Below are 24,777 nucleotides of genomic sequence, written 5' to 3' on the forward strand. Positions count from 1 at the left end.
TCTCTCCTCAAAACAAATCCAGTGCATTCTGCACTCCCAAATCCAAATGCCCCCTCTCCCTTCAGCCCTAGTGGGCCTAAACCACATTTTGCGTCCACATGTTCGGCATTTCTGTAGCGATGAGAGCCTACTTAACTTTTGAGTGCTGTTTCCAGAATCACAAGCTGAGCATAACGTACTGGTCACTACAACATACTGGGCACTACAACGTATGAGCACTACAGTGGCAGATTTGCAATTTTCACTCAGCAACATCCATTGCTGCTTCTTTCGGGAAAACACCCATGAAATCAAAATAATCACCTGTCGATAAATTCCCAGAGTGGTGCAATTTCCAAAATGGGGTCATTTGAGGGGGATTCTGCTCTTCTGGCACTTAGAAAACATATTTTCATAGAATAGTTTGTGCCCTAAGAGTCAAATCGCGCTCCGTCCCTTCTGAATCTCACTGTGTGGCTAAATAGTACTGTACAGCCACATAATTTGGGAGCACAAGCTAATTTTTTTGTGATGTATTTATTTTTTCTTCACTGCCCAATGTTTGTCACCTATGGAGGGTGTGATGCAATGACCCCTGTTACAGCTAGGGGGCGCTCCCCAGGACACGCATGGAGGCATAATGGGGATAGTGAGACAGTGTCCGGCATTGTGGTGAATGGCTGGTATGTGTCACAGAGGAGGAGGTCTTCTGCGCTGTAAGCCTCCCTTGATATAGGGAGCAGCTCCCTGCAATGCAACCCGGAGTTTTTGGTCTTTGGTGCACATGAGCACTAAGATGTTGTTTAGTGAATCTGGGTCCGGGTTGCTGGTAGCTATGAGAGATGGGATGGTCTGGCTACCCACATACCTCACCACTGGGTGAGGGTTCTCACTGTATGCCTTTTTCCTCTGGGAGGTGCGGGTGTTTTGAGGACCCGCAGTGATGTCAGGATCACGTGACCAGCCCATGTGATCCATACCTCACCTGTGGGTGTGGTTACAAGGTACATAATGTGACCAGGGTATGGTCACAGGAGTTGAGTGTTTGGATCTGTATGGTCCATGTGTAAGGTCAGGTCTGTGTTGGAGTCTCCTGGGAGTGGAGATGTACTGGAAGCACTTAGACTGTGGACCTGAATGCTCAGGGTGTTGGATTGTCCTGGGATGGACTGGAGTCCTGCAAGCACCTGGTGAGATCATGGACTTGAGGGCCTGTGTGTTCGAAGTGCCTGTGACAGGACTTCCTGAAAGCGCATGGAGAGGCTGCATCCACAGAGCCTGTGACTGCTTCTGTGTTGGGGAAGCTACAGTCCCTACTGCGGGTCTGGACTATCCGAGGTGCACTGGTCACGAGGACGGTGATCCCAGTGAGGCAGTTTTCCCCCTGTGAACCAGCACTGGCAGGAGTCAGTGTGTGGAGCCGGAGCTCCTGTAAGGTAACTCCAGATAACAAAGGGTTATGGGCAGAGACGTATCTGCCATTGGAACAGACTGTCGGCGGTTAAAGTGTTCCGTTGATGTATATAACGAACTGTAATTAACTGTGTTATGGTTTATGATGTCTAATAAACTGAATAAGACTGTTTACGTGGAGAAACAGTGCCTGAGTGCTTAAATTCCTTGCCAAGCGAGTGTTCCCCAACACATTAGTGAGCACTATCTCACAGGGGGTTCAGCTGTTCTGGGACCTCAGGGGCTCTGCTAATGTGACATGGCACTCTCCATGTCACATTCTAGCAAAATCTGAATTCCAAGATGACACTTCTTCCCTTGTGAGCTTTGCAACGCAGTTTTCAACCACATATGCTGTATTGATGTACTCAGGAGAAATTGCACAACAAATATTACCGTTCATTTCCTTCTATTATCCCTTTTGAAAATTAGAAAGTTGGTGCCAAAGCAACATTTTAGTGGAAAAAATTATAATGTTTCTATTTATTCAGCCCAATGTTATACAATTTTGTGAATCGCCTGAGGGTTAAAAATGCTCACTAACTCATAGAATTCCTTCAGTGGTGTAGTTTACAAAATGGGGTCACTTATTGGGGTTTCTGCTGTTTTAGCATGTCAGGGGCTTTTTAAATGTGACAAGGCATCAGCAATCTATTGCAGTCAAAATTGCACTCAATTGGCACTCCCTCCCTTCTAAGCCCTGCCGTGTTCCCAAACAGTAGTTTTCCACCACATATGTGGTATCAGTGTATTCATGAGAAATTGCACAACAAATATTATGATACACTTCTCCTGTTACCCTTGTGAAAATTAAAAACTTGGGGATTTTTAATTTTCACAGCTCAACACTATAAAATTTTGTGAAGCACCTGTGGGTTCAAGGTGCTCACACCTCTAAATAAATTCTTTGAGGTGTGTAGTTTCTAAAATGGCGACATTTGTGGAAGGCTTACAATGTTAAAGCACATCAGGAGCTCTGCAAACATGACTATGATGTCCACTGTCTATTCCAGACAATTTTGCGCTCTAAAATTCAAATGGTGCTGCGTCTCTTCCGAGCTCTGCTGTGCTCCCAAACAGTAGTTTTCCCCCACATATGGGGTATCGGTGTACAAATTGCACAACAGATTTTACAGTCCATCTTCTCCTGTTATCGATGTGAACATGAAAAATTTGGGGCTAAAGCAACATTTATTGTGGGAAAAATTGAAATTTTAATTTTTTCCTTCCACATTGCTTAAATTCCAGTGAAGCGTTTCAAGGGTTAATAAACTTTTTGAATGTGGGTTTGAGCACTTTGGGGAGCTCAGTTTTTAAAATGGTATTACTTTTTGATATTTTGTGTCACATAGACCCCTCAAAATCACTTCAAATGTGATGTGGTCTGTGAACAAAATTGGTTTTGTAAATTACGTTTGAAAAATGTAAAAGTGCTGATAAACTTTTAACCCTTCTAACATCCTAACGAAAAATTATGTTTAAAAAATGCTAATGTAAAGTAGACCGCTAAGTCTTCTGGGTAATTTTGCAATGCATCGCCGGGAACGGAAGATGGCGGCAGGCGCGAGCGCATCGTCGGCCGACGGAGGGTGAGAATAGCAGGTTTTTTGTTTTATTATTTTTTTTAACATTAGATCTTTTTACTATTGATGCCGCATAGGCAGCATCAATAGTAAAAAGTTGGGGACACACAGGGTTAATAGCAGCGGTTACGGAGTACGTTACCCGCGGCATAACGTGGTCCTTTACCGCCAGCATTAACCCTGTGTGAGCTGTGACTGGAGGGGAGTATGCGGGTGCCGGGCACTGACTACGGGGAGTAAGGAGCGGCCATTTTCTTCCGGACTGTGCCCGTCGCTGATTGTCATGGAAATTCAAGTCGCTGATTGGTTGCGGCAAAACAGCCATGACCAGAGGCCGCGACCAATGAATATCCGTGACAGACAGAAAGACGAAAGTGACCCTTAGACAATTATATAGTAGATTAAGATGAAGTGCAATGTGTCATGATAAAAAAACAATCTTAGAATCACTGGGATGATGTGAAGCGTTCCAGTGTTATTCATTCATAAATTGACACTGGCCAGGAAAGCGAAAACAGACTTGGGCTGAAGAGGTTAAACCATAATGTCTTAGCAAAAGCCAAGTTCATGTGAGGATACTATTAGTTCAGTTTTATTAAATTAGTGATATGTGAAAGTAAACAATGCCTGACCAATTCATGCCCTACCACTGTGTTAGGTAAAAAGTACCCTACTAATTCAGTGCCCCCCACTAGTTTTACATTTGCAGTTGTGTAGTTTTACATGGTCTCATGTAACATTAGTACAGGGCTGCCCCTCATCCATGAATCCAGCGTTTTCGTTCAGAACAGTCACTATTGTTTCAGACAAACTTTTTACCCTAAATAATTTGATCAAATTACCCTTTTCTTCCAAAAAATGATTTATGGTTTCACATACATACATCTTGAATTGGTGGCATAACATCTTGTATTGTGCAAGAAAAGCTGGGCTTTGGTATCCTGAAAAATGCCGCAAAAAACACAACAAAAATGCAGGAAAAGCTTTACTGCCACAAGAACAGGTTTTGCCCGCATAAAAAAGTGGCAAAAAAGCAACGTGTGAAGATATCAAGTCCCCGTGTTACAGTAAGGCTAAGTATAAGTAAAATTGTGTGCTGGCATCATACAGTTGTGGCCAAAAGTATTGACACCCCTGCAATTCTGTCAGATAACTCAGTTTCTTCCTTAAAATGATTGCAATCACAAATTCTTTGGTATTATTATCTTCATTTAATTTGTCTTAACTGAAAAAAACACGAAAGTGAATGAAGCAAAAAGAAAAACATTGATCCTTTCACACAAAACTCCAAAAATGGGCCAGACAAAAGTATTGGCACCCTCAGCCTAATACTTGGTTACACAACCTTTAGCCAAAATAACTGCGACCAACCGCTTCCGGTAACCATCAATGAGTTTCTTACAATTCTCTGCTGGAATTTTAGACCATTCTTCTTTAGCAAACTGCTCCAGGTCCCTGATATTTGAAGGGTGCCTTCTCCAAACTGCCATTTTTAGATCTTTCCACAGGTGTTCTATGGGATTCTGGTCTGGACTCATTGCTGGCCACCTTAGAAGTCTCCAGTGCTTTCTTTCAAACCATTTTCTAGTGCTTTTTGAAGTGTGTTTTGGGTCATTGTCCTGCTGGAAGACCCATGACCTCTGAGGGAGACCCAGCTTTCTCACACTGGGCCCTACATTATGCTGCAAAATTTGTTGGTAGTCTTCAGACTTCATAATGCCATGCACCCGATCAAGCAGTCCAGTGCCAGAGGCAGCAAAGCAACCCCAAAACTTCAGGGAACCTCTGCCATGTTTGACTGTAGGGGGACCGTGTTCTTTTCTTTGAATGCCTCTTTTTTTTCTCCTGTAAACTCTATGTTGATGCCTTTGCCCAAAAAGCTTTACTTTTGTCTCATCTGACCAGAGAACATTCTTCCAAAACATAGTAACATAGTTAGTAAGGCCGAAAAAAGACATTTGTCCATCCAGTTCAGCCTATATTCCATCATTATAAATCCCCAGACCTAGGTCCTTCTACAGAACCTAATAATTGTATGATACAATATTGTTCTGCTCCAGGAAGACATCCAGGCCTGTCTTGAACCCCTCGACTGAGTTCGCCATTACCACCTCCTCAGGCAAGCAATTCCAGATTCTCACTGCCCTAACAGTAAAGAATCCTCTTCTATGTTGGTGGAAAAACCTTCTCTCCTCCAGACGCAAAGAATGCCCCCTTGTGCCCGTCACCTTCCTTGGTATAAACAGATCCTCAGCGAGATATTTGTATTGTCCCCTTATATACTTATACATGGTTATTAGATCGCCCCTCAGTCGTCTTTTTTCTAGACTAAATAATCCTAATTTCGCTAATCTATCTGGGTATTGTAGTTCTCCCATCCCCTTTATTAATTTTGTTGCCCTCCTTTGTACTCTCTCTAGTTCCATTATATCCTTCCTGAGCACCGGTGCCCAAAACTGGACACAGTACTCCATGTGCGGTCTAACTAGGGATTTGTACAGAGGCAGTATAATGCTCTCATCATGTGTATCCAGACCTCTTTTAATGCACCCCATGATCCTGTTTGCCTTGGCAGCTGCTGCCTGGCACTGGCTGCTCCAGGTAAGTTTATCATTAATTAGGCTTTTTAAGGTAAGTTTTGGCAAACTCCAGCCTGGCTTTTTTATGTCTCAGGGTAAGAAGTGGGGTCTTCCTGGGTCTCCTACCATACAGTCCCTTTTCATTCGGACGCCGACGGATAGTACGGGTTGACACTGTTGTACCCTTGGACTGCAGGGCAGCTTGAACTTGTTTGGATGTTAGTCGAGGTTCTTTATCCAACATCTGCACAATCTTGCGTTGAAATCTCTTGTCAATTTTTCTTTTCCGTCCACATCTAGGGAGGTTAGCCACAGTGCCATGGGCTTTAAACTTCTTGATGACACTGCGCACGGTAGACACAGGAACATTCAGGTCTTTGGAGATGAACTTGTAGCCTTGAGATTGCTCATGCTTCCTCACAATTTGGTTTCTCAAGTCCTCAGACAGTTCTTTGGTCTTCATTCTTTTCTCCATGCTCATTGTGGTACACACAAGGACACAGGACAGAGGTTGAGTCAACTTTAATCCATGTCAACTGGCTGCAAGTGTGATTTAGTTATTGCCAACACCTGTTAGGTGCCACAGGTAAGTTACAGGTGCTGTTAATTACACAAATTAGAGAAGCATTACATGATTTTTCGAACAGTGCCAATACTTTTGTCCACCCCCTTTTTTATGTTTGGTGTGGAATTATATCCAATTTGGCTTTAGGACAATTCTTTTTGTGTTTTTTCATTTAAGACAAATTAAATGAAGATAATAACAAAGAATTTGTGTTTGCAGTCATTTTCAGGAAGAAACTGAGAATTATCTGACAGGGGTGTCAATACTTTTGGCCACAACTGTAAGTAGGGAAATATCTAATGGAGTATGTTTGGCCTGAGCTGTGTATAGTAGTCGTACCTGAAGAAGGCAGCACCTCAATGTTTGCTGGGGCTGACACATCACAAGGACATAAGAGAAATTTCGGATGGGATTCTTCTAATACATAATATCGCATTCCTTATATTCAATCATGTTTATCTCCTTATATACGTTATAGACGTTTAAGTTTCTCGCGTATGGTGGATCATGATGAGCTGATGTGAATTATGATTCTACTCCCTTAACTTTGATCCTTCCTTCCAGATACTTTGTATTGGCACCACCACTTATCTAATCCTAAATTATTCTAATCCTAACTTATTCTAATCCTAAGGTGCATGTATATGCACCTTATATATTCTCTGTAATATATTCTATCCATTGGGTTTTACTTGTATATATGATATATTTTACATGATAATGCTAACCAGGCTGTGCTTCATGTTACATTTGCAGACCAGAATTAGTTCCTCTTGAAGTATGGTGGTATTGAGGAATGTCTCGCCCTCGCTGTATGTCTGGACGGTGACTTTCGTGAGTAATGGATGAAAAAAATAATTCAGTGAGTGCCGCTTTTTTCCTTTTTTTTTTGAATCGCTTATAGCTGATTATTGTAAGTGGAGCACGATCGTTATCAACTGCCGCAGGACTTTATTTTTGTCTAAATAGAGCCCCTTTTATCTGTGACTGATTGTCTTGATAAATGTGCCCCAGTATTTAGCAGTATGGTACGAACCTGTACAACATTGGCCCTTCCGTGCATTTTCTTGTGCAAAAAGTTACTGTTGGGTCTGTAGATTGCTCAATTGATGACATTTGAAGACCAGGAGAGGAAACGTTGGGTCAGACATAAAGCAGACAAGGCTGCCCATAATGGAGGGATGGCTCTATAAACAGCTGGGGTACGGTGCAGGCAGTGGTGGGTTTGTGACATCACCATAGTGTCATAGTAAGTTGCCTGGCAGCTAGCTATAATTCCACTGAGCGGACTCGTAGAACCAACCGGACTAAGAACATTTATCAGTAACATCTGTACGCCGGTAATACTCTCATATCAGTCACATTATAATAACTGCTGTATTTTCTCCATTAGCTATTATACTGTGACCTACAGGGATGTTCAGATGTCTGCTCCAAGACCTTTTCTTAGCCCACGTTCACACGTTTGGTCAGTATTTCACATCGATATTTGTAACCAAAAAGCAGGAGTGGTAGAATCAGAGGGAAAGTATAATAGAAACACGTCACCACTTCTGTATTTATCACCCACTCCAGGTTTTGGCTTACAAATACTAAAATAATATTCTGACCAAATACTGAACGTGTGAACATAGCCTTAGAGGGAGTTGGGTTTTCATGCACTTTCCTATCCCTTATAACATCGTTGTTGACATTATGTACTCAGTCCTGTTATCTTGGAACTCGTTAGTTGTAATATTCTTATAATTTATATTAAAAGGGATTAGCCCACGAACAGCTGTGGATAGTAGGTAAGTGCAGCTGGGGGGACAGAACCCTGGTAAACGCTCCAATCACAAGTCTCCGAAGACCCCCTCATAAAGACTATAAAGTGAATTTGTCATGGTGAAAAGTGGACAGTTTTGTTCTCATCGTCAGATTAATTTTGTTTTAGTTATTTTTTTAAATTAGCCATTCGGTTCCAGAGATACAGACTTTTTTATTTAGTTCTGATTTTTGTGGCCTTTACCCAAGGAGCGTGACTCGGAGGGTAACTAGGTAGAGTAGCCTAAAGACCTGGCCTCCAGATACTCTTGTGAACAACACTCTTTTTATAAAGACCAAAGAAATTAGTACTAAATAAATAGGCCCATAATTCTAAAAACGTATGGCGGGTTAAAAAAAAAAAAAACCAAAAAACCTGGAATACTCGGGAGCAGCAGGAGTAAAACAAAAGCAAGAACTGTCCACTATTGACCCAATGACAGGACCTCTTTAAATGCAGCGATAGTGCCCATGTGTAACTGTCACTCTGACCCCTGGCTATGGGAATGCTGGAGTCAGCCATGTCCAGCTCTCAGATATCGCTGTCCCATATAGGAATATTGGTCACCAGCGAACCCCTCCAAGCGGTTAATTAGGATAATGATTATTGCATTGCATATAAAGTTTATATATAATACATATATTGATACATTTCAATGTATTTTTTATTATAGCTGATTGGATTCCATGGTGGTTACAACATCAAAAAAAGACAAAAAAGCCTTGTGTGAAAAGAAAAATGATATCAATATTTGGATTTAGCAAAGTAACTGACCACCTGTTCTTGAGCAATGCAGCAGCGGCAAGCAAGGCAACCTTACTCACTGACCACCATATTACATGCGTCATTAATGTCTCACTAGAATGCCCAGCATTTGTCGTCCCTGATTTGGAGTATCTACATGTCCCTGTAGCCGACCTACCAGAAACCCCCTTGTATGATCATTTTCAAGCCATATCACATAAGATCAATGAAGTAGCTGAGGCCGGAGGCCGGACGCTCATACATTGTGCGGCGGGTATCAGCAGATCTCCTACACTCTGCCTGGCTTATCTAATGGAGCATCACAGACTCACCCTGCTGGCTGCACACACTCACTTACAACAATGCCGGCCAATTATACGTCCTAACATTGGCTTCTGGACACAACTGATCGCTTATGAAGTGGCCTTATTTGGTAAAAATACAGTCCGAATCATTGATTCTCCTATCGGACGTATTCCAGACATTTATGGGACTGAAGCCAAGAACATGATTCCATTCTGAAGACAAATATGGATCAAATAAAATGACAGCAGAGTATAAGGCTTTATATTTTATCTATGTTTGATAGTGGTGTGGTCCTGAGTTAATTGCCCTGATTTTCTGACCACATGTATAAATGAATGGTGCTCAGCCTCCGTTTTATTGATATGAAGCCTTCAATACCTTATTTGCGCCATACAATAAAAATGACTGCTTGACCAAGTTATAATAAGGGAAAATAAATAATTTGCTCCTTGTGCCAGGTCCACAAAATCCCAAGATCTTCATATTGTCACAAGTGCTTGTTTCACTTTACACAAGCAGAACAGTTACTGTGACAAGCCAGGATGGGCAAAGTGGGGTCCACACAGTGCAGCCAGAAGTTGGCACAGCTGGGGTGGTAGGGGCGCCCTCCGACATTGAGCATGCCGCTTCTTTCTTCAGATGGGAACTAGAACAAAAGGAGAGACAAGCGCTAAAAGTGTCACCTACTTAGACAAATTGTTCACAATGGCCTAAAAACGCAAGGAAATAAACAATTTGCAATAATAATTTGTACACCCAAGCCTCTTAAGCGTGCCATATGGAATACTTTACCAGAGATGGAGGGCTATGGGTGGAATATGCTACATAAATATTAGTGCTAGTTCAACATATTCAGCCTGTAAAGTTTCCAGCGTTCCTCCAGTTTCACAAGACAATGATTATAGTCCGGACTCTGCAGTATAATCAACCATTAGAGATTTTGGAGAATAACCTCAAATCTATGCTATGGGCTACACGAAATTAAGCGACGTCCCGCTCATCGCTGTTAGCTACAATCTTCAATGCAGGAGCGAGAGCTGTGATGACGCTCGCATGCAACCTAGCAGCAGGATATAGACGCTGCGGCTAGTCCTCCAAAAATCACTAAGAGAGCGATTTAGAAAAAGGATTCCATTTCAGAGTCCTGCGCTATAATTGTTTTCTTGTGAAATTGTAGGTACGCTTTTCGAGGTTGCTCTGCTGAGCTGTAGATTTTATCTTTTTTAACAGGAAAGTGTCATGATTATATAACCTACTGTGTAAACCAGGTTGTCATAAATAAGTCAATATATTTTAGTTTTTGCATAATGATCTATATAAAAAAAAAAAACTAGAATCTTGCAGTTATAACACTGGCCCTTGGAACTATTCTAGACTTATAGTTCCTGCTCCACCTTTACATTAGTGGTAATGGACTGAATAATAATAATCTTTATTTTTATATAGCGCTAACATACCGTATTCCGCAGCGCTTTACAGTTTGCACACATTATCGAATCATACCTTATCTTTTGTATTGAAGCATTAAAGGAGTGTGTGCAAAAGTCATTGTGTGGTGAAGAATGGGAGCTGGGCACCACCTATTGTGAAAAGTTGATCCTGTGTTATTAGGTACATATTAAAGGGGGTTGTCCGGCCCAAATCGACAAGCCTCGAGCGCACGGACTGTGCACTGCGGGGATTCACGGCTTTCAGATCCGGCCCGGAGGATATGTATGCGGCCTCGCTCTATACACTTGTATGGAGCAATCCCGCACCCTTTAGTCATCCACGTCGCTAGGTGGGGCACGGCCTCTCTCTATACAAGGGTATGGAGCGAGGCAGCAGACTCTGGCCGGAGTATGTATAACACATACACACCCTCTGCTCCTAGCTCAGAAACCGGCGAATCCTCGCAGCGCAAGTACTGGGGGGGGATTCATAAGTCTGCAGTGACATAGAAGGACTACAGATTTATTGATTTGGACCAGACAACCGCTTAAAGGTGTTATCATCTGTGATTGTAAGCATTTCTGTGATGATAATGAGACTTCTGAAAAAAAACTCCTCTAAAGAACAGGAGGCGTGAGTGTAAAATGGCCCCGAGAACATTGAGTAAATTGCAAGTTTACAATTTTTTTTAATACAGAAAAAAAAAGTATTTCACACAAAAACTTGAACAGTGGGTCATTTTCTGATGACATGTTACTTCTAATGTATATGAGAAAGAAAATAAGCATATGGCTAGGTCATTTACCTCTTCTACTGGTTTGTCTAGCAGACAAACTCCACAACAACTCTGAAGACAAGGACTTGGGTCGGAAGACGCTCCTTCAGCTGCAGAATCTAAAGTCGATTGTGAGGGCTGCAAAAGTGATGCAATTTATACATTTAATGGGTCAGATGAAGTAAGTCACCTGCTTCCAGCACGTGATACATAAACACAAAATGTCTCGAGTGTCATTATTAGACTAACAGTGGTTGATAAATGTGGAGCAAGTCACCTGCGACAGTGTTCAGAAGCCTCTTCTGACAGTTTTAGGTAAATATTAAGAAATATGGCCCACTCTACACAGCGGTTCTGCACATCAAGAGAATTCTACTTCCAGTCTCCCATCAGCAAACCACTAAAAAGTCAGGTCTAAGTTGGGGGCGCGTTTCTTCTCATGGAAGATGCCAAACCAACGTAAGGAAACCTATAGGCCATGTAATGCTCCCAGAAGATGTAAATATGGAAACAGCCTCTTCAGAGCGAAAGGGCCACAACTTTAGAGCCACCTATTGGAAGTCGCAGTCCAAAAAGTCAGTATCAACCCTGTAAAGAGGCATCTCACCTAGTCAAATCAGACCTCCTGTTTTGCACTTACGAGGAGCAAACACCTTGAATTGTGCCTGCAGCCAGTGTCTGGATTGGCTTTTAGAATTGCTACCTCCCTATGAGATGGACATTAATAGGTCACAACATTCTATAGCAAATCCACCCTTTTCCTTTGTCTGAGTCTATGTATTGTTCGTTCGTGAACTTTTACTTTTTATATATTTTAATGTTTAACTGAAAGTATTATTATAGAACAATATTGGTTGACGACCTATAAATTATAGTGAAAAATGTAAAATGGCAAAAAAAAATGTTCTTTTCCTGTAAAAACTGAAAAATGTATTTCAATAATAATTACAACTTAGGCTACTTTCACATTTCCGTCGGTTCGGGCCCGTCGCAATGCGTCGGGCCAACATACCGACGGACGTTGTGAAATTACTGCACGACGTGGGCAGCGGATGCAGTTTTTCAACGCATCCGCTGCCCATTCTGCAGTCCAGGGAGGAATTGAACTTTTACATTGAACTTTTTTTGTACGTCGCGTCCGCCAAAACACGAAGGATCCGTGGCATGACTGATGCGACGTGTGCCCATCCGTCTCGATCCGTCGCTAATACAAGTCTATGGGCAAAAAACACATCCTGCAAGCACATTTGCAGGATCCGTTTTTTGCCCAAACTGACGATTGCGACGGAGGACAAAAGACGGAAGTGTGAAAGTAGCCTAAAAAAAGAATTGCTACCTCCAATAGGTGGCACAAGTTCTAGTCCTCGTCCTCTCAGATGAAGATATTTGCATACAAAAGTGTAACGTGTTAATAAAGCTCAGCATTTCACAACCTATTACAGGAAAGCAACATAAAAGAAGCATAGCTCTTGTTTGAAGCCATGTAAGGCTAGTTACACTTTACGTCTCTGCCTCCGTTGAGTTTCCATCTGAAGCCCAGAAAATTGGGATTCGGACAAAACCTCAACTGAGCCATTGAGTGTTGAGCCGCATTCTGTGTGTAACACGGTCCAAGTACAGACTGATGCATGGACTGGCCGCGGGTCAAGCTCATGCCTATGAGGCTGTCAAGTTTGAGTCAAGAGACCCTTGGATAGACCGTGCATCATAGTCTGCGCTTGGACCGTGACACATAGATGTGTGAATGTGGAATAGTGAAGCAAAGAGTCCAAGGCCTTCAACTTTTTACTTTTTTGGCGGTCTCCATCTTTTATGTCTAACACTAGAGTCTGAGACTATGCATGGACAGCCATCTTTAATTTGTTAATGGGCTCTAATGGCAAAGAAGAAAACCGATTTTCTCGACAGACCTTTTATAGTTGGAGGAATTAGTCAAGGAGATCTGCAGGTTCATTACGCAGGGAACAGCTATAAGGACGTTCAAGTGAGCAGGTCAAACCCCATTAATCACAAAGTGGCAAATCTCATCATTATTATCAATACTTATGGAAACTGCCTTTTTAGTATTTGAAATAATACATGCTCATTCACTAGAAGCAGATTGCATTGGTTTTATACCCACAGCTAGTCTACTGTCCTGTGCATGGTGCCATGTTGGAGATTTTCTCACCAGAGTCTGTAACAAGCTTGGGCAAATAGACAGAAAGGCCTGTAGATTATTCCACGATAGCTCGATATCTCTGAGGACAAGTCGTAATCGCTCACAGTCAATGTTACGCGCTCTCATCCCTCCTTCCATTCTCTTCGACAACCTGTAAACTTCTACTACGCCTGTAAAATAGTAAGAAAAACATCTGTATAATGTCAGAGATTTTATATATTCTGAGAAAAAGTTTAAAGTTTCTCAACATGATATTTTAATATTTATCTAATAAAGTAATAAACGCAATAACGCAGCTCTAAGTTACAGTCACATGATGGGCAGGGACGTTTTGTAATTTGGTCACACGTTCCTCTGCCGTCTGAGTGCACAAGATATGAAATATCATTGCTCATGTCAGCGCTTCCCACCGAAATAATCACACATTATGAGGCCACTCTTCTTGGCAGTGATGCCCCCTCTGAAAGAATTGTCACTATGAGGGTGGTTTTTCACAAAAAGGAAAATTAGTCAGCTCGGTGAGACCATCCACGTACATGTAATTCGTTGGATGCTGCAAACAGTGAACAAAATGAAGCTATAAATACATAAAACATTGGTGGGGCAGGCTGGGTTCACATATATCTGGGGCTACATCTCACATTTATCTGGTGAACATACTACCCAAGCCCACTTACCCCACTAGGGAGAGGGCAACAATCCATAACATAGTAAATTATATACATCACACGACATATAAGTCGTATTTAGATCAAGAAGTGTTGTACAGAGACAAAATAAGGTATATTAAAATCAACCCTTGATTAAAACAATACAAAACAGTACATAAAGTTAAAATGGTGTCTCAAGCCAAACAGAAGGAAAACAGCTGCAGTGAACGCATATTGCATTGTTAGTATTATAATTAAATGGTCATTATTCAAAAAGCAAAGCAACCAAAAAAGACAAATACTAAGTCAGTACTACGGTATATACGAGAAATCCGCACAGCATGGGAACAACTCAAATGATATGATAGCTGCATAAAAAAAAATACATTCAATAGGGTATTCACAATCACCTTTGAAATTGAATATCATAGAAGCCACAGTAGAATAATACACTAAAACCCTCAAAAAATTAGGGTGAATATACTAATTTGTTCAGATAGACACCATTGTGTCCCTGATAGCTTGTGAAATCGTTGGCATTCAAGATAAAAAAAAAATTGCGCAGGTCTGATTGTTGTATTTATATCCTGGGCAACACCAGCAGACAGGTAACGTGTCTATAGCAGCAAGTAGTTATTAAAATTCCCCTTCATACACTATTTCTATCTGAATAGTGTTCTGTTGCTACATCTAAGAGAATTACACACTCTGTGGGAAAAAGTTGGATAAATTGTCAGCACTCCACAAGCTGGGAAAACTACATATTACCTGTGGATGGAAATCACAGCTGACACATGAATGGTGGCTGCACGCTATCTCCCCTCACCCCGACGTGCGTTTTCCATCAGAACACTGTTCAGATAGAAATAGTATATGAAGTACAATACAGTATTAGATGTTGCATCAGAATACTATTCAGATAGAAACAGTGGGGAATCTTCCTTTAATAACTATTTGCTGCTATATGCACGTTACCTGTCTGTTGTATTTATATCCTGGGCAACACCAAAAATCAGCAGGCGTGGGCAATTTTTTTTTTTATCTTGAAAGCCAACGTTTTCACAGGCTATCAGGGACACAATGGTGCCCATTTGAACAAATTAGCATATTCACCCTAATTTTTTGAGGGTTTTAGTGTATTCTACTGTGGCTCCTATGATATTTAATTTCAAAGGTGATGATGATTGCCCTATTCAGTGTTTTTTATTGAGATATCATAATACTTTATTTGATTAGTTCCCATGCTTTCCTGATTTCTTCTATATATTACTGACTTAGTATTTATTGTCTTTCTTCTGGTTTGGCTTGAGGCACCTTTTAACTTGTATGGTTTTATATTGTTAAATAAAGAGTTGATTTTTATATATTTTTGTCTCTGTACAACACGTCTTGATCTAAATACGACTTATATGTCATGTGATCTATATGGTTTAATCTGACATTTAACCCAAACATCACATGGAAGCTTATATAGGAACTGACCCCATTGTTTGCAAAGGGATAGTTCCCGCCTGTTTTTGTGGCGGCCTGATCACAACGTTTCATGTGTCGTTGGGATCCATCCTTGGAGTAAATGGAGAAAAAGCCTCAATGCAATTAATTTTTTTAATCAATGTTATTCTATGGGGCCGTGCACATGTCCAATTTATTCCTCGGACCAAGGGAAAAAAAAAATCACACCTTGGACGATTTGTATCTATTATATGGAGCGCACTAGAACATGCAAGGGTGTTGTGAGAAGAGAGACATTTAGGGCTACACTTTGGTTGGTGGTTTCCCATAGCAGGGCTCACTTGGGGCCTGTCCTTGTTAGGACAGTGGCGGTGTACCTTTCCCTACCCTTGGCCCTTAGCAATCTGGAACCACCACCCTCATGGAGTTTGAGGGATTTTTTTCCATATGTCCGTCTGAATTGGTAAGACTGATACATTTTTTTATCTTGAGCACTGGTTCACTTGAGCACTTTTTGTTTTGTTCATGTATGTGTCTTATTAGGATCCAAGTTTTTATTTATATTTATTAAAAGCTATGTTTTAATTTAGTGGATATCCTCCATAGCTATTCCTGCATTTTTCCTGAGGATACAGACGAGGCGAGTTCTTGTATAGACCTTAGCTATTCCGGTGTTGTGACCCAACCTAACCATCAGTTTTGATCCACTGAGTTGCATAAGACTCAAAAAACTGAGCATGATACAACAGATATGTGAACCTCGCCTAAGACAGTGGATAACCCTTTTAATGTAAAAAACCGGTGCGGTCCTAAAAAAATAGAACGTAATTACCTGATATGTAATCGGCTCCTTGAGAAGACAAGAGCACTTCACTGCACACCGAGGGTTGACTAATGCTGCTCAGTATTTCATTGGCCTTCTGTATAACCTTCACATGGAAAAGAGAAAAGTCTAGATGCATAAGAACATTCTTCAGTGGTGGCCTGCTTGGTTTCACAATTTACCAAAGAGGATCTGTCACCAGGTCAAAAGTGGCCAATTTGAGTTCTTATTTTATTCCCACTGCTCTTCTGAATATTTCCACCATATGATTTCAGAGATATGGTCCTTTTTATGTAGTACTAATTTTATGGACTTTACCAAGGGGGCATGGTTATCAGATTCCCTGAAGGCGTGTCTTTAGGCTGCTATGTATTATTACCCTATGAGCAACGCCCCCTTGGAAAAGATTATAACAAAAACCACTAAATCAAAAGTTCCATATCTCTGGAACAGTATGGTGGATTAAAAAAAAAAAAAGTACTAAATAGTTGAGCAGCGGGAATAAATCAGGCTCAAAAATGGGTCACTTTTCATCTGGTGACAAGCTTCTTTTACCTTCTACCTCTGTCAGACTATAACATAAAGGGAATCTGCCAGCAGGTTTTGCTATGTAATTTGAAGATTTAGGCTGGGACACAGAAATCAGTGATGTGTCACTTGTCAAAGTGCCTGCTGTTTACTAATTGTGAAGGAATTATCACTAAGAGATTAAGGGTACCGTCACACAGTGGCACTTTGGTCGCTAGGACGGCACGATCCGTGACGTTCCAGCGATATCCTTACGATCTCACTGTGTCTGACACGCTACTGCGATCAGGGACCCCGCTGAGAATTGTACGTTGTAGCAGATCGTTTGAAACTTTATTTCGTCGCTGGATCTCCCGCTGACATCGCTGAATCGGCGTGTGTGACGCCGATTCAGCGATGTCTTCACTGGTAACCAGGGTAAACATCGGGTTACTAAGCGCAGGGCCGCGCTTAGTAACCCGATATTTACCCTGGTTACCAGTGTAAATGTAAAAAAAAAAAACACTACATACTTACATTCCCGGTGTCTGGTCATGTCCCTCGCCTTCAGCTTCCCGCACTGACTGGTGAGCGCCGGCCAGCCGTAAAGTACAGCGGTGACGTCACCGCTCTGCTTTCCGGCTGTCCGGCGCTCACTGTCAGTGCAGAGAAGCACAGCGCCGAGGGACGCGACAGGAATGTAAGTATGTAGTGTTTGGGGTTTTTTACGTTTACGCTAGTAACCAGGGTAAACATCGGGTTACTAAGCGAGGCCCTGCGCTTAGTAACCCGATGTTTACCCTGGTTACCGGGGACTTCGGGATCGTTGGTCGCTGGAGAGCCGTCTGTGTGACAGCTCTCCAGCGACCAAACAGCGACGCTGCAGCGATCGACATCATTGTCGTATCGCTGCAGCGTCGTTTTAGTGTGACGGTACCCTAACTTTGCTGGATTAGTCCTGCAACTAAGCACCTCACTGTCTATGGACTTTGTACACAGACTCTGGTGTTAGCGGAGTTAGCTTTCTCAGCTCTGCATCACTCTAAATCTAAAAGCTCTGTGTCAGAATGGCTGCACCCAGTAATCTAAGTGATACATCGTTGGATTCAGCTTCTCTTTACCTACATAATACTGCTCTCAGATGGGGTAGCAAAAACCTGCTGACAGATTCCTTTTAAGGCCTGGCAGGAAGGGAAAGTAATAGTGTATCAATACATAGGACATATTAATAAGATTGTAACATGTTCAATTAAAGTAATAGTTGCAGGGGGAACCTATGTGTAATTAAAAAGTACAAGATGCCATTACATTAAAACATACATTAATCAATCTGAAAGGGCACCAGCATTTCTACAGAGCCGGTGGTATCTTATGCTACTATCAGGCAACACATTTAAAATATAGTTGTACATTTCACATTAATTATGTGGATAACGTATTTGAAAAATATACACTGCTCAAAAAAATAAAGGGAACACTTAAACAACAGAGTATAACTCCAAGTAAATCAAACTTCTGTGAAATCAAACTGTCCACTTAGGATGCAACACTGTTTGACAATACATTTCACATGCTGTTCTGCAAATGGAATAGACAACAGGTGGAAATTATTGGCAATTATCAAGACACACTCAATAAAGGAGTGGTTCTACAGGTGGGGACCACAAACCACATCTCAGTACCAATGCTTTCTGGCTGATGTTGTGGTCACTTTTGAATGTTGGTTGTGCTTTCACACTCGTGTTAGCATGAGATGGACTCTACAACCCACACAAGTGGCTCAGGTAGTGCAGCTCATCCAGGATGGCACATCAATGCGAGCTGTGGCAAGAAGGTTTGCTGTGTCTGTCAGCGTAGTGTCCAAAGGCTGCATGCGCTACCAGGAGACAGGCCAGTACACCAGGAGACGTGGAGGGTGCCATAGGAGGGCAACAACTCGGTAGCAGGACCACTACCTCAGCCATTGTGCAAGGAGGACCTGGAGGAGCACTGCCAGAGCCCTGCAAAATGACCTACAGCATGCCACAAATGTGCATGTGTGACGCCCCAGGGTCCTGGTTGTCACAGTGGCACCGCTTTCCCCTTGGGGCGAGAGATGTCTCGCTTGGAAGCGATGAAGGATAACTTTCACCAGGTAATCACTTACATATAACACATTCATACTCCAGGCCAGAAGGGGGAGCTCTGAACCCTGATCAAGGGTGAACTCCCTTATACATTCTGGCTGGAGAGGAAGATAGAGGGGACTCTTGTCAGAGGGGACTCTGTCAGAGGACAGAGAAGAGAGCAGACAGACAAAGTGTCGGAAGGTCTGAAGGAGCTGTGTAGTCTGAGGTACTACAGCTCCTGGAGGAAAAGAACAGAAGGAACGAACAACTTGTAGAACGAGTGCAGGATTAAGAAAGCACAGGAGAATAACACCAGTGGAGCAGAGCTGTGAAGCGGCTATCCCTGGCTAGCGCAGATTCCAGTAGCCGGACGACCATGGCCGTGCTGAACTCTAAAGTGGCATGGCTGAAACCGGCAGGGCAGCTGGATTGTAAATCACTTGTCCGTCTTGATACCCAGGAGACACAGTGATAGGTATAGGGCCCTGGTCGTGATAGAGACCCTGTAAAAAGGCCCAGTTCACCTGTCATATGGGTTGTGTCCTAACCTATATGGAGGACAGAGAGGAACTGTGAGGACCTTATTAGAAGCCTACATACAGCATTAGTCCATAAATCAATAAAAAGAACACATTTAAATATTAAATATGATAGACACACATGGACTTCCCCAAAGAATTTTTAGACAGGACACAAAAATGTTAAGTTCAAGAAAATCATTTTATAAGTATCAAAAGGATAAAACCTCAAGCTATAATACACAATCCATGTAAAGAAGCTGCGGAGACACCATCACGTGTTTCTCGACGCAAGCAGTGAATAGCCAGGCCTTTCCCCGGGAAGGAACAACCACGGGAAGGGCAGCATCCTATGAAAGAAAGCCACCTATGCCAAGCATGGTATCCATCCACAGACAGCTGTTTCGGGGTTTTGCCCCTCATCAATGTGGAGTAGGAATCTGGCTATTAGGAGCAGTGCCTAGTAAAAAGGCTATAAAGGCACAGATGATTGGCCTCGGGGAGACCAAAACATCCAACACTGCGGAGACACCATCACGTGTTTCTCAACGCAGTGATTCCAGAACACTGCCCCCATCCCTTATGGGAAATATGCAGATGCATGTAAAGAAGCTGCGGAGACACCATCACGTGTTTCTCGACGCAAGCAGTGAATAGCCAGGCCTTTCCCCAGGAAGGAACAACCACGGGAAGGGCAGCATCCTATGAAAGAAAGCCACCTATGCCAAGCATGGTATCCATCCACAGACAGCTGTTTCGGGGTTTTGCCCCTCATCAGTGTGGAGTAGGAATCTGGCTATTAGGAGCAGTGCCTAGTAAAAAGGCTATAAAGGCACAGATGATTGGCCTCGGGGAGACCAAAACATCCAACACTGCGGAGACACCATCACGTGTTTCTCAACGCAGTGATTCCAGAACACTGCCCCCATCCCTTATGGGAAATATGCACCCCGAAACAGCTGTCTGTGGATGGATACCATGCTTGGCATAGGTGGCTTTCTTTCATAGGATGCTGCCCTTCCCGTGGTTGTTCCTTCCCGGGGAAAGGCCTGGCTATTCACTGCTTGCGTCGAGAAACACGTGATGGTGTCTCCGCAGCTTCTTTACATGCATCTGCATATTTCCCATAAGGGATGGGGGCAGTGTTCTGGAATCACTGCGTTGAGAAACACGTGATGGTGTCTCCGCAGTGTTGGATGTTTTGGTCTCCCCGAGGCCAATCATCTGTGCCTTTATAGCCTTTTTACTAGGCACTGCTCCTAATAGCCAGATTCCTACTCCACACTGATGAGGGGCAAAACCCCGAAACAGCTGTCTGTGGATGGATACCATGCTTGGCATAGGTGGCTTTCTTTCATAGGATGCTGCCCTTCCCGTGGTTGTTCCTTCCCGGGGAAAGGCCTGGCTATTCACTGCTTGCGTCGAGAAACACGTGATGGTGTCTCCGCAGCTTCTTTACATGCATCTGCATATTTCCCATAAGGGATGGGGGCAGTGTTCTGGAATCACTGCGTTGAGAAACACGTGATGGTGTCTCTGCAGTGTTGGATGTTTTGGTCTCCCCGAGGCCAATCATCTGTGCCTTTATAGCCTTTTTACTAGGCACTGCTCCTAATAGCCAGATTCCTACTCCACACTGATGAGGGGCAAAACCCCGAAACAGCTGTCTGTGGATGGATACCATGCTTGGCATAGGTGGCTTTCTTTCATAGGATGCTGCCCTTCCCGTGGTTGTTCCTTCCCGGGGAAAGGCCTGGCTATTCACTGCTTGCGTCGAGAAACACGTGATGGTGTCTCCGCAGCTTCTTTACATGCATCTGCATATTTCCCATAAGGGATGGGGGCAGTGTTCTGGAATCACTGCGTTGAGAAACACGTGATGGTGTCTCCGCAGTGTTGGATGTTTTGGTCTCCCCGAGGCCAATCATCTGTGCCTTTATAGCCTTTTTACTAGGCACTGCTCCTAATAGCCAGATTCCTACTCCACACTGATGAGGGGCAAAACCCCGAAACAGCTGTCTGTGGATGGATACCATGCTTGGCATAGGTGGCTTTCTTTCATAGGATGCTGCCCTTCCCGTGGTTGTTCCTTCCCGGGGAAAGGCCTGGCTATTCACTGCTTGCGTCGAGAAACACGTGATGGTGTCTCCGCAGCTTCTTTACATGCATCTGCATATTTCCCATAAGGGATGGGGGCAGTGTTCTGGAATCACTGCGTTGAGAAACACGTGATGGTGTCTCCGCAGTGTTGGATGTTTTGGTCTCCCCGAGGCCAATCATCTGTGCCTTTATAATACACAATCCAAGCGTGATGTGAAGATACCTCCAATCTAAAAGCAGATCTCATGTAAACATACACTGATATGCAGCGCCCCAGAGACCTGGTCGTTGCAGTATGATGCTCTGCCACTAAGGGGAGTGATGGTACGTCTGATGGCACTAAAGGAGTTCTCCTGACCATGTATCACCAGAACACATTACACTTCACACTCCGGCCACTAGGGGGAGCAAAAGGCTTTATTTATTGGGCCACTCCTCACACTGGTAAAACTAGGGGTTGGGGAGGAAGTTAGTTAGAAGCTGACTGGGTTGGATTCAGGCAACATCCCGTGGCAGGGGGTGTTGCAGGGAGAAGACACAGGGGGGTCCCTGTCAGGCGTGGGAACCTGGCAGGTGCCTAGCGAACAGAGCAGAACGTAACGGAACCGCGCCTTCACACTCCGCGGCGGTATCCAAGAGAGAGACACGAAGGGAAGGATATTGTGGAACAGTGTAAACGAGATCAAGCACAAAAGGAGTACCAGTAGGAGTCGTGCCGTGAGACCGAGGCAACATCCTACTGAGGCGCGTAGCTGGTGGCCGGAACACCACGGGAATAACTGACTCTAGGCCTTACTTCGAACTCCGCAGGACAGTTAATTATAGGTTGGCTGTCTCACCTAAACACCTACGAAGACATAGGGGGCAACAGTGGGAGAGGGGCGTCTCTAGGGTCCCGGAAAACCTCCAGGCTTTCCCGTCATACGGGTGCATCCTAGCCATAACATACCTGGGGGACGTTGAACTAGAAAGATCTGGAACCAAAGAGAGAGAGAGAGCTGTAGAGAACGAACGAACGAGAACAGCAGTTGTGAGGACTATTCCGAATGCTCAACAGGGTAGGACTACAACACACAGGCGCTAGTGGTAGGCAACGATTTCCATCTGCGAAGGAAACTCTGGATGTGCCCATCGGACCGGCTGGTCTCAGATAGCCCTGTTAAACGTGCTCTGGATTGAGGATCCTGAAGTCTTCAGTAAAGAGGTAAAGAGACTGCAACCTTGTGTCCTTGTTATTGACTGCACCTCACACCATTACCATCTACCTTACTTGGAAGCCCTGGGGACATACTTCACCTGTGGGAAGGTATACCATCCAGCTGCCATTCCATCACCCCAGCGGACCCCACAGCAGCGTCGGTCACCCTGATCGAACACCACAGGTGGCGTCACGAACCCCTGACAGACTGCACCACCTTTATTGGATGCCCCTTAGCAGGGTCGCGGACCGGGTCTAGCCACGATGACAGCCTCAGAACCAAACCAGAGAGGCCCGGTACCGAGAACTCGTGGCCCTGTGTCTGGGGGCGCTTCAGATACCTATAGGTTAATAACTATGTAGATAATATTTTCGATAAGCCACTGAGTGGCTATATGTCATATAAATCAACATAAATGGTAAATACTAGGGTTGAGCGAAACGGATCGTTCATTTTCAAAAGTCGCCGACTTTTGGCAAAGTCGGGTTTCATGAAACCCGACCCGATCCCTGTGTGGGGTCGGCCATGCGGTACGCGACTTTCGCGCCAAAGTCGCGTTTCGTATGACGCGCTTGGCGCCATTTTTTTCAGCCAATGAAGGGGCGTGGGCAGAGTGATGACATAGGTCTTAGGGGCGTGGACGCCTATCGCCATGTTGTCGCTTGTGCGCTGTAGCGATTTGCACTGTGTAACACCAGCTTTTCAGTTCAGGGACGGACGGAGGGGAGAGAGAGAGAGAGAGAGAGAGAGAAAAAAAAAAAAAAATCCCATTGCCTTTGCATTGGGTTTCGTGTTTCGGTCGATCCTCGACTTTTCGCCATAATCGGCCGATTTCACTCGACTCGACTTTTGAGATAGTCGGGTTTCGCGAAACCCGGCTCGACCCTAAAAAAGTCAAGGTCGCTCAACCCTAGTAAATACAGTATGTATGAGGAAACCTAAAGGAAAGCCTCCATATAGAAAGTGCTAAGTGCATAGATATCAACAACCTCTCATACAGGTCATATAAATATAGAGGGCTGAAGGAAATAGTGCCAAGGGAATTACCCTAACATTGGTACTTAATATCCTAGTAGAAACACCTAAACAAGTGCCTGGAAAATGCGGGTAAATCAACACACCATGGGAAAACCTAAAGCATATTTACCACAAGGAGAAAACACGAGACCTGTGAGAACCCCTACACCCGTTTCAATGAATTCTTCCGGGGGCGGGTGGCATGGAGGGAAATGGGAGTGTATTTATGTAAACCTCAGCCAATCACAGTGCTAGTTGCGGCCGCAATAGAATTAGCATACTGTGACGAACATAACCCCACGTGGGGCCCATTACGCAAATGCAGAGGTGGAAATACCGGATGATTGTATTATATAGTAAGTATATCCCCGCAGCAGACCCAGTGCGCAATTGCGGAAGTGATGGCTTAAATCATAACCTGAATAAAGGCCGCGAAGAAATATTAACCCACAGAAAACCGTGGCTAAGGTTGTAAAATAAACATATCAAATACATATATAGTGCAATTAGTATGTACCCGTGAATAGCCCAATACGCAATAGCGGAAATGACGTGCAAAAGAGTGCAACTAGGCAACAGGGCAAATATGCCAATGTATCCCAATATAGGACCAAAAAGCCCCAATACCGGAAGTAACAAGCCGAAGCTAGTGTTGCATGGCAACAGGTATGACAGCGCATGCGCTGTCGGAGCCACAAGCCACAGGATCCACCAACCGGTGGCAGCAACCAGACCCGCGCACTGACCCAGATAAGCCAGGTAAGGTAATATACCCACATTTTCCAGGCACTTGTTTAGGTGTTTCTATTAGGATATTAACCCCTTCCCGACCTGTGACACAGCGTATGCGTCATGAAAGTCGGTGCCAATCCGACCTGTGACGCATATCCTGTGACACAGAATGATCGCGTCCCTGCAGATCGGGTGAAAGGGTTAACTCCAATTTCACCCGATCTGCAGGGACAGGGGGAGTGGTACTTTAGCCTAGGGGGGGGTGGCTTTGCCCCCCCTGTGTCTACGATTG

At 43.7% G+C, this 24,777-nt stretch overlaps 2 protein-coding genes across 5 annotated transcripts in view; one reads left to right on the top strand and one right to left on the bottom strand.

Moving 5' to 3' along the window:
* Nucleotides 1-8,608: 8,608 nt before the first annotated feature.
* LOC138666112 (synergin gamma-like) overlaps nucleotides 8,609-24,777 on the bottom strand; it is a 39,544-nt gene continuing 23,375 nt past the window's right edge. For 2 of the 4 annotated variants that reach the window (XM_069754285.1, XM_069754269.1), the window contains 4 exons: nucleotides 16,314-16,410; nucleotides 13,389-13,549; nucleotides 11,249-11,356; nucleotides 8,609-9,658 (listed from right to left, as the gene is read on the bottom strand). In XM_069754285.1, the coding sequence (XP_069610386.1) occupies nucleotides 9,515-9,658; nucleotides 11,249-11,356; nucleotides 13,389-13,549; nucleotides 16,314-16,410 (510 nt within the window). In that variant the 3' untranslated portion in view covers nucleotides 8,609-9,514. Of the gene's footprint in view, nucleotides 9,659-11,248; nucleotides 11,357-13,340; nucleotides 13,550-16,313; nucleotides 16,411-24,777 lie in introns of all 4 variants that reach the window. The other 2 variants (XM_069754258.1, XM_069754278.1) reach the window with 2 other exon arrangements.
* On the top strand, nucleotides 8,701-9,373 carry DUSP18 (dual specificity phosphatase 18). The gene has a single exon (XM_069754298.1). The coding sequence runs from the start codon at nucleotides 8,701-8,703 to the stop codon at nucleotides 9,226-9,228; it is 528 nt and encodes a 175-aa protein (XP_069610399.1). The 3' UTR covers nucleotides 9,229-9,373.

The sequence above is a fragment of the Ranitomeya imitator genome, chromosome 1, assembly GCF_032444005.1.
Source record: "Ranitomeya imitator isolate aRanImi1 chromosome 1, aRanImi1.pri, whole genome shotgun sequence".
Classification (NCBI taxonomy): domain Eukaryota; kingdom Metazoa; phylum Chordata; class Amphibia; order Anura; family Dendrobatidae; genus Ranitomeya; species Ranitomeya imitator.